Source organism: Muntiacus reevesi, chromosome 21 (assembly GCF_963930625.1).
Source record: "Muntiacus reevesi chromosome 21, mMunRee1.1, whole genome shotgun sequence".
Classification (NCBI taxonomy): domain Eukaryota; kingdom Metazoa; phylum Chordata; class Mammalia; order Artiodactyla; family Cervidae; genus Muntiacus; species Muntiacus reevesi.
Genome location: NC_089269.1, coordinates 13249679 through 13265147, shown reverse-complemented (window position 1 = coordinate 13265147; position 15469 = coordinate 13249679). Strand labels below are relative to the sequence as shown.

Below are 15469 nucleotides of genomic sequence, written 5' to 3'. Positions count from 1 at the left end.
AGTATTCAATTTATTTTATAATCAGGCCCTTCTAACATCTTAATTTTGACACTATATCCATGCCCTAAACACGTTTCCTCCATCTCATTTAATAATCCCCCATAAATTTGATCATGTTCAGAATGTCTTTCTTTTCTTCTTTTTTTTTTTTTTTTTTTTTTACCTTTTTTCTCTTTCTCTTCTTCTACGTCCATTCATACCTGTACATATTTTGAACTGAAATAATTATATTATTCCAATAAAATGATTTCTGCAAATACTTTTCAAGTATTTGGTAAGAGTAAATAAAATAAAGGGCATTCAGGCTTGGTATATGGCTTTATTCACATTACCCTAACCAAATTTACTCTTTAAAATTCTTGAGAAATGTTTTCTCCATTTACTGCATTGTATTTCAGATGCAATCTATTAATGATATGGAAACAAAAAATACAACAGAGCTGACAGAGTTCATTCTCACAGGACTTACACATCAACCAGAGTGGCAGATCCCCCTGTTCCTTCTGTTCTTGATGATATACCTCATCACCATTGTGGGAAACCTTGGTCTAATTGCTCTCATCTGCAATGACCCTCACCTTCACATCCCCATGTACTTATTCCTTGGGAATCTGGCCTTTGTGGATACTTGGTTCTCCTCCACAGTGACACCCAAGATGCTGCTCAACTTCTTTGCCATGAGCAAAATGATCTCTCTTTCTGAATGCAAGATACAATTTTTTTCCTTTGTAATCTGTGTAACTACAGAGTGCTTTCTGTTGGCAACTATGGCATATGATCGTTATGTGGCCATATGCAAACCGCTAATTTATCCAATGATCATGACCAACAGACTATGCATTTGGCTGTTGGTTTTGTCATATTTTGGTGGCCTCCTTCATGCCACACTTCATAACGTTTTTTTACTCAGATTAACCTTCTGCAATTCCAACATAGTACATCACTTTTACTGTGACATTATACCACTGTTAAAGATTTCTTGTACTGACCCTTCCATTAACATGCTGATAGTATTCATTTTTGCTGGGTCAATACAGGCATTCACCATTTCCATTGTTCTTACCTCTTATGCATTAGTTCTCTGTACAGTTTTGAAAAAGAAGTCTGTTCAAGGTATAAGGAAGGCCTTCTCCACCTGTGGAGCCCACCTCCTGTCTGTCTGTTTGTACTACGGGCCTCTTCTCTTCATGTATGTGCTCCCTGGATCTTTACAAGAAAATGATCAAGATATGATGGACTCCCTGTTTTACACTGTTATCATTCCTTTCTTAAATCCAATTATCTACAGCCTCAGAAATAAGAAAGTCATAAATTCACTGGCAAAAATGTTGAAGAGAAATGCTTAAAACTCATATTAATATCTGTCCTCTTGTTAAAATAGTCATATAATTGTGTACATCTGATGCTGCTATTTGTAGTTTTGTGTATAAGTTTGTTCCTCTTATAACTATCCTAGAATTTTAATGACTCACTAAGGTGGGATTTCTAGTAAACACCTTAAAATATGTGGATATGTAACTCAAAACCAAGAATATAGATAAATTTTAATCAGGTGTTCATGTAATATTAGAATAATTAAAGAGGAGAGAAATTATCAGAGTTCACACATATAGTCTCAGTGTGGCTTCATAAATGCATTAAGCAATACAATGGTATAATCACTGAAGAAAATGGAATATAATGTCTTTGATAGCAAAAGCGCTGTGTAGTCTAGAGATTTACATTACATTTAATTCTATAGTAAAGTTAGGATTGTTTTTGAGTGAATGGAGGACAGTCACAGGAATTTGTGTCTATAAATAATCGAGAGAGAACTGAAATGAATACTTAAAATGAAGCAAAATTGCAAGGGTGATTATCAATCTTGTGATGAGCGCATGGAGATTACTAGGATGACAACGGTCACTGAATGTCAGGTCACCTTCCTGTTGTTCAGTCGGTCAGTCGTATCCAGCTCTTTGCGACCCCGTGAACTGCAGCACACCAATCTTAGGTTTCTTTCATGACAATTACAAGTATCACATCCCTAAAGTGATTAATCCTGCTCTACTTAGCAGGAGGATTATCTCCTGCTAGATATTAGGAGAAACTCTTTAGGTAGATGTTTGGATTAACAATTAAACAGTATAAGTAAAAATATAATTATTACATATATCCAAAAGTGAAGGTCACAAGATCAGACCAAGTCATTTATCTTGTTTTTGTTCCCTAGGGTACATCCCTAAGCCTCAGAAATGGAGTGAATAAATCACAGTCCAGATACTTTTATTATTTTTCACTATAGGATCCATGTTATTGCATATTGCCCTGGATTGTTATTTTTTGTTGCTGTATAATATCCTCATTGCTCTGATTATTTTTTTCCTGTGGGTTATCTAAATTTCTGGTGGTTCACAAACTGTTATGACTCAAAGCCTATATTTCTAATATAGGCAACTGGTGTATATTTCTTTGATAACCACAAAAGTTTGATTCTATAACTGGCCTTTTGTTTGAATGAAAAGGTTGAGCACAATGTATCACCTGCCAAGTTCTTCTTTAGGTTGGGTAGGTATGAAATAGGCGCTGGAGGCCTGTCAGATGTCAGACTTCCTATGGAGCCTTCTCTTGAATATGTCTAATCTATAGATTCTAGTGCTCTGATGTATGTTTCAGAAAAATCCATACTAAATTATGCCTTCCAAAATTCACTAAAATCGCTTCACTGATGTGTTCCCATTTTTATTTCTGTTAAAGTGTTTTTTTTTTTCATTTTGTATATCATATAAGTCATTGCAGTGGAATGTTGGGAAAGATGTAAAATATAAACCCTTACAAAGCTTACATTTTAGAAGTATTGTCCAGATATCTTTAAAAAAAGAAACTATGAAATGACAAATGTACTATTTAATGTTAGTGAGATGTAAAAGCTATCAGGCTACATTCATCCAGTTGTCTGAAATACTGACGATATCAGATGAAAACACTACTTGGAAACAATACAACAGAAATACTCTTTATTATGAAGATATATCAATTATTTAATCTTGAGATTTTAGAGAATTTATAGCTCCTCTCTCTTATGTACATGGATAAACACTTTTTTCTCCTCATTTTACAACACCTTGAGATATTGATAAGTTGCTGACAACATTATCCTTTACAGTGTTCAAAAAATCAACACAATCACAAGTTAAGTAAAAACAAACTCTACTAAACCTAGAACCATATTTCTCAGCCTGAGTTGTGAACTGCTGTTGTGTTGCGGTTCGATTGTGAAGTCATGTTCCACTCTTTGCGACTCCATGGAATGCAGCACACCAGCTCTGTCCTCTGTCTCCTGCAGTTTGGTCAAATTTATGTCTGCTGAGTCAGTGATGCCAACCAACCATCTCATCCTCTGCCACCTCCTTCTCTGGCAGGGAAGGAAAGACTGCCTTCAATTTTTTCCCAGCATCAGGGTTTATTTCAACGAGTCAGCTCGTTGTATCAGGTGGACAAAATACTGGAGCTTCAGTTTCAGCATCAGTCATTCCAATGAATATTCAGAATTGATCTCCTTTAGGGTTGACTGGTTTGACATCTTTGTTGTACCAGGGACTCTCAAATCTTCTCCAGCACCAAAATATGAAAGCATCAGTTTTTCAGCACTCAGCCTTCTTTATGGTTCAACTCTCACATCTGTACATAACTACTGGAAAAGCCATAGCTTTGACTATATGGACCTTTGTTGGCAAACGGATATCTTTGTTTTTTTGATAAGCTGCCTAGGTTTCTCATGGCTTTCCTTCCAAGGAGTAAGCATCTTTTAATTTCATGGCTGCAGTAAACATTCTCAGTGATTCTGAAGCCCAAGAAAATAGAATCTGTCACTGCTTCCACTTTTTTCCCTTCTATTTTCCATGATGGGATGGGATGGGATGCCATGTTCTCAGTTTTATTAATCTTGAGCTTCACGCCTCCTCTTTCACCTTTTTCACCCTCATCAAGAGGCTCTTCAGTTCCTCTTTGCACTTTCTGCCCTTAGAGTGGTATCATCTGCATATCTGAGGTTGTTGATATTTCCCCTGGCACTCTTGATTCCAGTTCGTGAGTCATCCAGCCCAGCATGTCACATGATGTACTCCGCATATAAGTTAAATAAGCAGGGTGACAGTATACAACTTTGACACACTCCTTTTCCAATTAGGAACCAGTCCATTGTTTCATGTCCAGTCCTAACTGCTGCTTCTTGATCTGCATACAGGTTTCTCAGGAGACATGTAAGATGGTCTGATGTTCCCATCTCTTTAAGAAGTTTCCACAGTTTGTTGTGATCCACACAGTCAAAGGCTTTAATGTAGTCAATGAAACAGAAGTTTTTCTGGAATTCCCTTTCTTTCTCTATGATCCAACAAATGTTGGCAACTTGACCTCTGGTTCCTCTGCTCTTCTAAACCCAGCTTGTATATCTGGAACTTCTCACTTCACATACTGCTGGTGGATTCACACATAGCTTGAAGGATTTTGAGCATAACCTTGCTAACATGTGAAATGAAAGCAATTGCATGATAGTTTGAACATTCTTTGACATTCCTTCTTTGGGATTGCCTGCCCAAGTACTGCATTTCAGACTCTTGTTGACTATAAGGGCTACTCCCTTTTGTCTAAGGGGTTTTTGCCCACAGTAGTAGATATAATGGTCATCTTAATTAAATTCGCCCATTCTCTTCCATTTTAGTTCACTGATTCCTAAGATGTTGATGTAACTCTTGCCATCTCCTATTTGACCACATCCAGTTTACCTTGATTCATGGATCTAATATTCCAGGTTCCTATGCAATACTGTTCTTTATAGCATCAGACTTTACTTTCACCACCAGACACATCCACAACTGAGCATCATTTCTGCTGTGGCCCAGTCTCTTCATTCTTTCTGGAGCTATTGGTAATTGCCCTCCACTCTTCCCCAGTAGCATATTGAACACCTTCTGAGCTTGGGGCAAGTGTCATCTTTGTCACCCCCAAAAAATATCATATCATTTTTCCTTTTCATACTGTTCATGGGTTTCTTGTAGCAAGAAATCTGGCGTGGTTTGCCAGTCTCTCCTGCAGTGAATCATGTTTTATGAGAACTCTCTGCTATAATCCGTCCATCCTGGGTGGCCCTACATGGCATGGTTCATAGCTTCATTGAGATTCCACAGCCTCTTTGCCACAGTAAGGCTGTGATCCATGAAGCAGAGCAAATCCTATCTGAGAAACAGTACTATGTATTGGATGTAGATTCAAAAAATATACATCCTTCTGAACTTTGAACTTTCTGATATTATCATACAGGAAACTTTGTAACTTAGTTCTAAAAGTCCATTATATCTTTCACTCAAATTAGCTGCTTCAGAATTTTAGGGAACAGGATAAGACAAGTGAATTTAATAATAATGGGGCCATTATGACATTTCATTTGCTATGAAGTAAATTCCTTGATCAGAGGCAATGAAATGTGGAATGACAGTATGGAATGAAATGTACCATGACAGTGGATAAGGAATCCTGTAAGTCCACAGATGGTTGTTTCAGCAGAAGCACTGCCTGCAGAGGAGGGAAATCTGTATCTAGAGTAAATATCTATTCTAGTAAGAACAAAACACCAAGCCTTTCTTGATGGAAAACTGTCAAAGTGATCAACCTACCACCATGTAGCTGGCTAACTATCCTCATTAATGGTGAAATATTGGGGACTCAATGATGGATTCTCTCCTGGCAAATGGAGCACTCTGACATGACCTTAGGCAAGCTGTCCATGTTAAGTGGAAGTTAATGATGTAGGGCTCACGCGTAACCTTTGTTCTTATCATCATTTTGCCTTTTTCATGAACCTATCTAGTGATGACAGGCGTGGCTGGAGAAAGAGGTTTACTGGTGACCATAGAATGGTTTTCAGCTACAAGTATTTTTTTAAAATACGTTACTCTATATTCCTGGAGTCTTGTGTAGGTCACAAGATTAGACCAGTTCATTTGTCTTATTTTAATTCCTCTGAAGCATTCTAAGTTCTAGGAAAATGGAGTGGATTGATCACATTCAAGTTGCTTTTAATCTTCTCCCTAAAGATTCATTCCAATTGTATATGTCTGTAGTTTGTTGATTATTATTGGTATACAATGTTTCCATTGCTCAGATGGTTTCCTGTCAATTATGTGGATTTTTGCTTTTTCACGCACTGTAATGACCCAAAGACTAACTGAAAGTACAGGCTACATGCATGCATTTTCTTCTACTGTCATTAAGGACATTTCCTAATAGATTTTTCTTTGAACGAGAAGTCTGATGCCAAATTATGACTATATGAGTGGGCTGTATAACCTATCAAGTCTTAATTTAGCTTGGTGAGTACAGAACAGACAGTTGGAGGCTTCCAAGAAACTCAGACCTCTGTGTGGCCTTCTCTTACAGATGTTTGGTCAACAGACTCTTCTGCTCTGTTCTGACCTTCAGTACAATTCAAACTGCCTTATGCCTTCCAGAAATTATCAAAATATCTAGTCAAATGATATGATTCCACTCACCTTAGGATATAGATTTATTAATTTAGTACATTACTTTTCATTAGAGTGGCACGTTAGGAAAGAGGTAAAATATACACTTTTGAAAAATCCAGATTTCAGAAAACATATTTCACCTATGAAGACTATACATTCTACATTTAGAGAATATGATTCCTTTAAAAAGATACTGAAAATCAATCTGCATTGTTTAACAGTTATTTAGGTGTTTAGCACGATGCCATTTTACTCAATTCAGCCAGTTGCCTGGAGCACTGCTGGAGACTGAGGACACCAAGTGTCGTAATTCAAAAGAAGGCCTGAGACAGGAGGGCCAATGGTAGATTCCTGTCTGAGTACAAAGTCTTGAGAATCAGGATCACCTAGAGCACCTAAAGATCAGCATCAACCAGGCCAGCGGAAACTGACTTCAACCTTCCTCTGCCTTGCTGTTGCATTCAGATGCCCAGCAGACTGGATGAGGCCCAGGTACATTGGGAGGATCATGTGCTTTACTGAGTCCACCACTTCCATACTAATCACTTCTGGAAACAGTCTCACAGACACACTCCAAAATAATGTTTAATCAGATAAATGGACAGCCCACATCCCAGCCAAGCTGACATTTAAAACTAACCTTATAATCTATCCATAATCACCATGGCACCCATACATATCTCCTAAAGCCATATGTTATCTCCACATATAAAAAAGAATAAAGTTACATTCCACCTAACATAACACACCCATTTGTGGATAATGGAAAAGGTACTATCTCCTTCCCCAGTAAAGTAGGTAAATTCTTTGAGTGATATTTATTTCTCTCCATGATATATGGTAACTTAAATACTGAACAAATGAACAGCCCTCAACCTCTATATTATACAGTCAGGATGTGCACATGACAAGGAAAAAAGACTGGAAAGAAAGCTAAGACATTTGCTCTACACATACACAAATGTATCCACACCACGCTAAGAAGGAAATCTCTTGGCAATTGCAGTCCTCATATCTGTAACAGTTCACATGATTGTAGCTGATATTTATTTTGTAGCTGATATTTTAACTGAATTATTTCTCTACATATTCTATATTCCTATTGGCTTCAGGAAGGCTCTCAGGTGAACACTGTTCTTCACCTGGTGGGGTAAACCAAGCTTTCATTCCTGAAGAGTCTGAGCCATTAGAACTACTGTCTGACTTGTTTGTTGAAGTTTTCAATGACCTTAATCATGGGAATGAAAACACTAAGAGACTAGAGAATCTTCTCTATTCCAGACACTCTTCCTTACACCCTCTGTGGAATAATCTAACTGCTTCCTGGTAGTTGCCGTGAATCACCTCTGCCACCACAAAATTTCTTTTTTGTCTGGTGATTCAGAGGAATGCAGGTACTGAGTGCCAATCTACTTTCAGCTCAATGGAATCACCATTTTGTGTCCCAGTAGAAACATTCCTCCCTCTGTAAGTCAGAGTGTCAGGCCAGAAAGACAGAAAAATGCAGAAACAAGAAACATTCTGTAGGGGTTCTTAGAGTTAATAGTGACTGGTGCCAATCCCATTTTTGCTCCTTGATTCCTAGACCCATTAATCTGCTATGGGTGAAACTGTATCATATACTGGTGATTGGTTCAGAGATTCACCATTCTATCAAATTACATGTTTCAGAATGATGGGGAATAGGGTAAGACCAGTGATTTCCACAAGCATGGGCACACTGCCACACTTATTTTTGCTCTGAAGTGAATTCCTTGACCAGAATCAGTTCTGTTAAGAATACTGTGATAGAGTTTCCCTGGTGGCTCAGTGGTAAAGAATCCATCTGCCAATGCAGGAGACATGGGTTTGATCCCTGGTCTAGGAAGATCTCACATGCCTCGGAGCAACAAAGCCCATGTACCACAACTGAACCCTGCACACCCAAGAACCCATGCTCCAGAACAAGAGAAACCACTGCAGTGAGAAGTTTGCACACCACAACACGAGTAGACCCAGCTGTTCACAACTGGAGAAAAGCCTGCCAGCCACGAAGACCCAGCACAGCCAAAAACAAAATAAATGGATAAATAAATAGAATTATAAGGAAAGACTAGCATGACAGTGGATAAGTGAAACTGCTAGTTTCTCAGTCATGTCTGACTCTTTGCAACCCCATGGACAGTAGCATGGCAGGCTCCTCCGTCCATGGAATTCTCCAGGAAAGAATACTGCAGTAGGTACCCATTCCTTTCTCCAGGGGATCTTCTTGACCCAGGGATCAAATACGGTTTTCCAACACTGCAGGCATTCTTTACCATCTGAGCAAGAATACACATAAGAAATAAACAAAAAAGATGTCAGTGACCCTGATAACCACAATGGTGTGGTTACTCACCTAGAGCCAGACATCCTGGAGTGTGAAGTCAGGTGGGCCTTAGGAAGCATTACTATGAACAAAGCTAGTGGAGGTGACAGAATTCTATCTCAGCTATTTCAAATCCTAAAAGATGATGCTGTTAAAGAGCTGCACTCAATATGTCAGCAAATTTGGAAAACCCAGCAGTGGCCACAGGACTGGAAAAGGTCAGTTTTCATTCCAATTTCAAAGAAAGTGAAAGTGAAAAAGTGAAAGTGAAGTCACTCAGTCATGTCCGACTCTTTATGACCCCACGGACTGTAGCCTACCAGGCTTCTCCGTCCATGGGGTTTTCCAGGCAAGAATACTGGAGTGGGTTACCATTTCCTTCTCCAGGGGATCTTTCCCACCCAGGGATCAAACCCAAGTCTCCTGCATTGCAATCAGATGGTTTAATCTCTGAACCACCAGAGAAGAAAGCCAATGTCAAAGAATGTTCAAACTACCATACAATTGTCCTTGTTTCAGATGTTAGCAAACTAACACTCAAAATCCTTCAAGCTAGGCTTCAACAGTACATGAACCAAGAAATTCCCTACGTACAAACTGGATTTAGGAAAGGCAGAGGAACCAGAGCTCAAATTGCCAACATCTGGGGGATCATAGAAAAAACAAGGGAATCCCCAAATTATTTACTTCTGCTTCATTGATTACACTAAAGTCTTTGATTGTGTAGATCACAACAAACTTTGGAAACTTCTAAAAGAGATGAGAAAACCTGACTACTTTACCTTCCTTCTGAGAAACCTGTATGCAGGTCAAAAAGAAAAAGTTAGAACCAGTCATGGAAAAACAAACCGGTTCAAAATTGAGGAAGGAGTACATCAAAGCTGTATATTGTCACCCTGCTTATTTAACTTATATCCAGAGTACATCATGACTACACTATTCATGGGCTAGATGACTCACAAGCTGGAATCAAGACTGCCAGGTGCAATATTAACCACCTCAGATATGCTGAAGATATCTAATGGTATACCACTCTAATGGCAGAAATCAAAAAGGAACTAAAGACCCTCATAATGAGGGTGAAAGAGGACAGTGAATAGCTGACCTAAAACTCAACATTCAAAAAACTAAGATCACGGCATTCGGGCCCAACACTTCAGGCAAATAGATGGGGGAAAAGTGGAAACAGTGACAGATTGTATTTTCCTGGGCTCCAAAATCACTGAGGATGGTCACTACAGCCATGAATTTAAAAGACACTTACTCCTTGGAAGAAAAGCTATGACAAACCTAGACAGTGTATTAAAAAGCAAAGATACCACTTTGTCAACTAAGGTCCATATGGTCAAAGGTGTGGTTTTCCCAGAAGTCACGTATGGATGTGAAAGCTGGACCATTAAGAAGGTTGAGGGCCAAAAAATTGCTACTTTTGAACTGCGGTGTTGGCAAAGACTCTTGAGAACCCCTTGGACAGCAAGGAGATCAAACCAGTCAATTCTAAAGGAAATCAATCCTGAATATGCATTGGAAGAACTGATGCTGAAGCTGAAGCTCCAATATTTTGGCCACCTGATATAAAGAGCCCCCTCATTGGGCTCTGATGCTGGGAAAGATGAAGGAAGGAGGAGAAGGGGTGACAGAGCATGAGATGGTTGGATGGCATCACTGACTCAATGGACATGAGTTTGAGCAAACTCTGGGAGACAGTGAGAAACAAGGATGCCTGGCATGCTGCAGCCCATGGGGTTGCAAAGAGTTGGACATGATTGAGTGACTGAACAACATCAATTAAAGTGGTAAGGAATTCTATAAGACTAAGGACGATAATATTGGCAGAAGCATTGACTGCAGGGAAGTCAATAAATCTAGACATATCTGCATCTACAGTAAGCATATATTCCAATAAGGACTCCCACTTCAACCTAACCTTGCTGCCACCAGGAACACAGCTGATCACGCTAATGAATGGTGGTGCTACATCAAGGGCTTAATGTTGGGCTTGACTGCTGACTGACTGGGTACCCAGCAGTGGCCAAAGTCAAGCTGGACTCTGGAAGGGGAAGTAAATGTTGCTGAGCCTATCAATAACCTCTATCCCTACCACCTTGGCCACTTCATCTGGGAGTCCACTGAGTAGTGACAGAGGTGCTTGAGAAAGACTGACTCGTGTCTATACATCGTGTGCTTAATTGCTCAGTCGTGTCCGACTCTTTGCAACCCCATGGACTGTAGCCCGCCAGATTCCTCTCTCCATGGGATTCTCCAGGCAAGAAAATGGGGTGGGTCGCCATTGCCTTAGCCATGGGAGCTTCCTGACCCAGAGACAGAACCCAGGTCTCCTGCACTGCAGATGGATTCTTTACCATCATCTTAATCACTTGATGATAATATCCTATTCTGCTGACATCATTTTTTGGGGTGAACATTTGCGTGGGACACAAATACCTTCATGTTTTTTGCCCATTCAGAGAGATCTATCAACATAACTCTTCTACAGATCTCTTTATCATTGATTTCTTATCATATTCCTTCAAAGTCTATGAATATTCCACCAAACCACAATCAATGCACTGGCATATAATTGTTGCAGGAAGGGGGATCCCTTCCAGGGCCTGAAACTGGGTTCTTGTCTAACACTCGGAAATTAATTGTCTGAGGAGACACGTGTGCTGACAAAGCAAGAGATTTTATTGGGAAATGGCGACCGGGCGGAGAGCAGCAGGGTAAGGGAACGCAGGAGAACTGCTCTGCCCCGTGGCTCACAGTCTTGGGTTTTATGGTGATGGGATTTGTTTCCGGGTGGTCTTTGGCCAATCATTCTAATTCAGAGTATTTCCTGGTGGCGCACACATCCCTCAACCAAGATGGATGCTAGCAAGAGGGATTCTGGGAAGTGGACAGACACGCGTTGTCTCCTTTCGACCTTTCCTGAACTCTTCTGGTTGGGGGTGGCTTATTAGTCCCGTATTCCTTACCAGGACCTCCTGTCATAAAACCACTCATGGGAATGGTTACTATGGTGCCTGGCCAGGGTGGGCGGTTTCAATCAGTGTGCTTCCCCTAACACAATCACACAACTGTCCATTTCTCCTCCCAAAGAAAGTGTACAACCAGGTGCAATGGTCAAAGACCTGCTCACTGGAAAATTCTTCCTTCCCCACCGTAATGTCACAGAGAGGAGCTGTAGTGCATGAGCTGTCCACTTTATGATGGTGCCTGCATACCATTCAGAGCCATCTGTCAATCAGGCCTCGGTCTTCTCGGTCAACCAATCACAAGGACACAGGCCCAGGCGGGGAGACAGAAGCCACTGCAGCAGAAGTGAAGGCAAATAGAGTTTGGACCACTGCTTTAGTAACTTCCTTGTGCCCTCAGGGCTTGTTCCTGCTTGATCGTTTATATATGCTAATTTCATTTGATGAAGAAATGCTTCTGTGCATACCCAACTGCATGGAGAATGCAGTTAGCTTAGCAAGGGCAGCTCTGGTATCGTGGAAAATTGGTGGCCATGGTTAAACATTCTTTTTCTCCTAAGGTTCATTAGCAGGTCAATGGTTGTTTCTCTAAATTAGAGTAGTTATCTAGAGGATGGCAGTGCTTTGCTCAGATTTCTAAGGGCATACACTATGATCCACTTCTGGAAGCCTGTTAAAGGTGCCGAGCTCTTCCACTGCCACTTCCAGCACCAGTGCCTGTGCTGGATATGATCCATGAGCACAAGGGCTTTTACATTAGCCTTGATATGTTGGAAAGCCTTCTCTCCTGAAGTGAAGTGAAGTCGTTCAGTTGTGCCAGACTCTTTGTGACCCCATGGACTTTAGCCTACCAGGCTCCTCCATCCATGGGATTTTCCAGGCAAGAATGCTGGAGTGGGTTGCCATTTCCTTCTCCAGGGGATCTTCCCAACCCAGGGATTGAACCTGGGTCTCTCGCATTTTGGGTGGATGCTTTACCGTCTGAGCCACCAGGGAATCCCTTCTTTCCTGGGCTTCACTCAAATCTAGTAGCTCTTCCTGTCACTTGGTAAATGGACTGGAGGAATACACCAAGATAAGGATAATATTGCCTCAGAAATCCATAGAGGCTTCTTATTGTAAGGCTAGTCTTTTTGTGCTTATGGGAGCACAGTGAACAAAAGGTTACATTTGGTTACAAGAGATTCCCACGTTTCCTCACCTTTCTTCATCTGCTACTCAGACCCTTATCACCCAATTTTCTGTCAGTCTGGAGGTTTCTGCTTTTCTTTGTCTGTCAACGGACTCCTGCTGTTTACAAGATGTGTGATTTCCTGGTTCCTGCCCCCATTTCACTGTTCTTCCCTAGTTACCTGCATGACGCAACATTCCCCCCCCCCCCCCCAAGGGGTCTGAACCATTAAAATCTTTTACTCATCGTGCACCAATGCCAAGACACTTCTTTGTCGTTGTTCAGTAGCTTAGTAGTGTCCATTTCTTTGCAATCCCATGGACTGCAGCACATCAAGTTCCCCTGTCCTTCACTATCTCCCAGAATTTGCTCAAACTCATGTCTATCAAGCTGATGATGCCATCCAACCATTTCATCCTCTGTTATTCTCTTCTCTTTTTTTCTTCAGTCTTTCCCACATCAAAGTCTTTTCAGGCAGCCAAACTATTGGAGCTTCAGCTTCAGCATCAGTCCTTCCAATGACTATTCACGGTTGATATCCTTTAGGATTGACTGGTTTGATCTCCTTGCTGTCCAAACGACTCTCAAGAGTCTTTTGCAACACCACAATTCAAAAGCATGTGTTCTGGGGCACTCAGCCTTCTTTATGGCCTGGCTCTCACACCTGTACATGACTACTGGGAAAATCATAGCTTTGACTATATGAACCTTTGTCAGCAAAGTAATGTCTCTGCTTTTTAATACACTGTCTATGCTTGTCATAGCTTTCCTTTCAAGGAGCAAATGTCTTTTAATTTCATGCCTGCAGTCACCATCAGCGATGATTTTGGAGCCCAAGATTTTACTTTAAATCTGCAACTGTTTCCACTTTTCCCCCTTCTATTTGCCATGAAAAGATGGGACCAGATTTCATGATCTTTGTTTTATGAATGTTGGGTTTCAAGCCAGCTTTTTCTTTCTCCTATTTTGACATAAAAAATGTCATTGTTTTTCTCAATAAATGTTTAATGGCAACTTCTCTGTAAATATTTAAAGGCAAATCTGAACATGTGACCACCATGTTCAAAATCCTTTAGTAGTCATCCTTTAAGTTGGGTAAAGAACACAGTACCCACCCAGCCTCTAACTTCTCTGTGATCACTCACACTGACCTCTTTTGTCTACTTTGTCTCCACTTGGCTTCTCTCTTTGCACACAAGCTCCATTTGGCATTTTCCTTTGTTCCTATAATGAGTCAACTCTCTGAGAAGCTGGGCGTGCCAATGAAGAAGTCTTTGAGGATGGCAAATATCCAGATACAGCACCCTGTGAGAAATGATGCCCCTCAGAAACCACCTCTGACCTACCAAAACAGAATCTGCATTCTAAGAAAATCACCAGGAGATTCATAGGAATTAAAGTTTGAGGCGCACTGATCTTGGCTACCTACCACTGGGGTCTTTCCTTTTGCTTTTTCCTTGCTCTTCCTAGGAAGATTTCTCATCAGTTTTCACTGTAAAGTGGGGAGTTAGGTGTGGGTCTGGATGTGAGTTACAATTTCCATGAGGAGGAGAATTTTCTTGTAGTTGGCTTCTGAAGAGAATCTAGAAATTTGACGTCATTAAAATCATGTGTAGTTAATTAAGACCATACTGACAGAGTATCAAAATTCATAGATAAACTGGAGTTTGCATAAACATGTGCTCTGTGTTACGTAAAATGTGCTCTGTGTTATGTAAACATAACTTAATGTTTACGATTTCAGAGGCTGCAATGCCCTGTGGAACACCCTGGATTCCTCATAAATGTCCAAGTACATAATGCCCAGTGGAAAAGCTTGTTTGTCCTAAAGGGAATCCTTGGGCACTATCAGGGGAATTCTAGTTCATCATTCCTTCCTCTTTTGGCAAAAGCATACAGTTACGCAATGGTTGACAATTCTGTTCAAAACAGATTCACATAAACAACAGTTTCCTGGGCCTGGAAAATGAAGCTCCCAAAATGAATCAGTGTGCAAAAGGATGCTGCCTGTGTTATTGCAATTGCGGTGCCTGAGTTCTATTTTCTATGAATACTTCAGAAAGCCGAATGCTAAAGGGATTTCCACAATTTCTTAACAGATATTGGTGAGAGAGAATGATTTTTTTAATATTCATTATTTTTTATAGAAAGCTGAAATATTATTAAATTTATAATAATTTTGATTTGGTTTAGAAGATATCAAAATATCCAGTTGAAAATGGAAAACAGTGAATAATATGCATATTTTATTATTGTGAGTAAAACCTAGATAAGCAAAATAGCTTTAAGACTACACTGTATTCCTTAATGATATAAAATTATCTGGTTAAAATAACTGGAATGATTCCACAGCCTAAGTTTTGGTTACCAGACTGTTAAACAAATTAAAAGGCAGTGTAGGTATTTAAGCCGGAATGTTTCTTGCAAAAGAAACTTTTTTGATAATTGTATTCAAAACACTTATTTCATTTAATTA

The 15469-nt window shown here is 40.1% G+C and overlaps 1 protein-coding gene across 1 annotated transcript; it reads left to right on the top strand.

The window, feature by feature from the left end:
* Positions 1–416: 416 nt before the first annotated feature.
* On the top strand, positions 417–1346 carry LOC136152414 (olfactory receptor 5H19-like). The gene has a single exon (XM_065913705.1). The coding sequence runs from the start codon at positions 417–419 to the stop codon at positions 1344–1346; it is 930 nt and encodes a 309-aa protein (XP_065769777.1).
* Positions 1347–15469: the final 14123 nt, after the last annotated feature.

What these genes read in the sequence shown, in the direction of transcription:
- LOC136152414 (XM_065913705.1), top strand. Translation starts at nt 417, where the DNA reads ATGGAAACAAAAAATACAACAGAGCTGACAGAGTTCATTCTCACAGGA.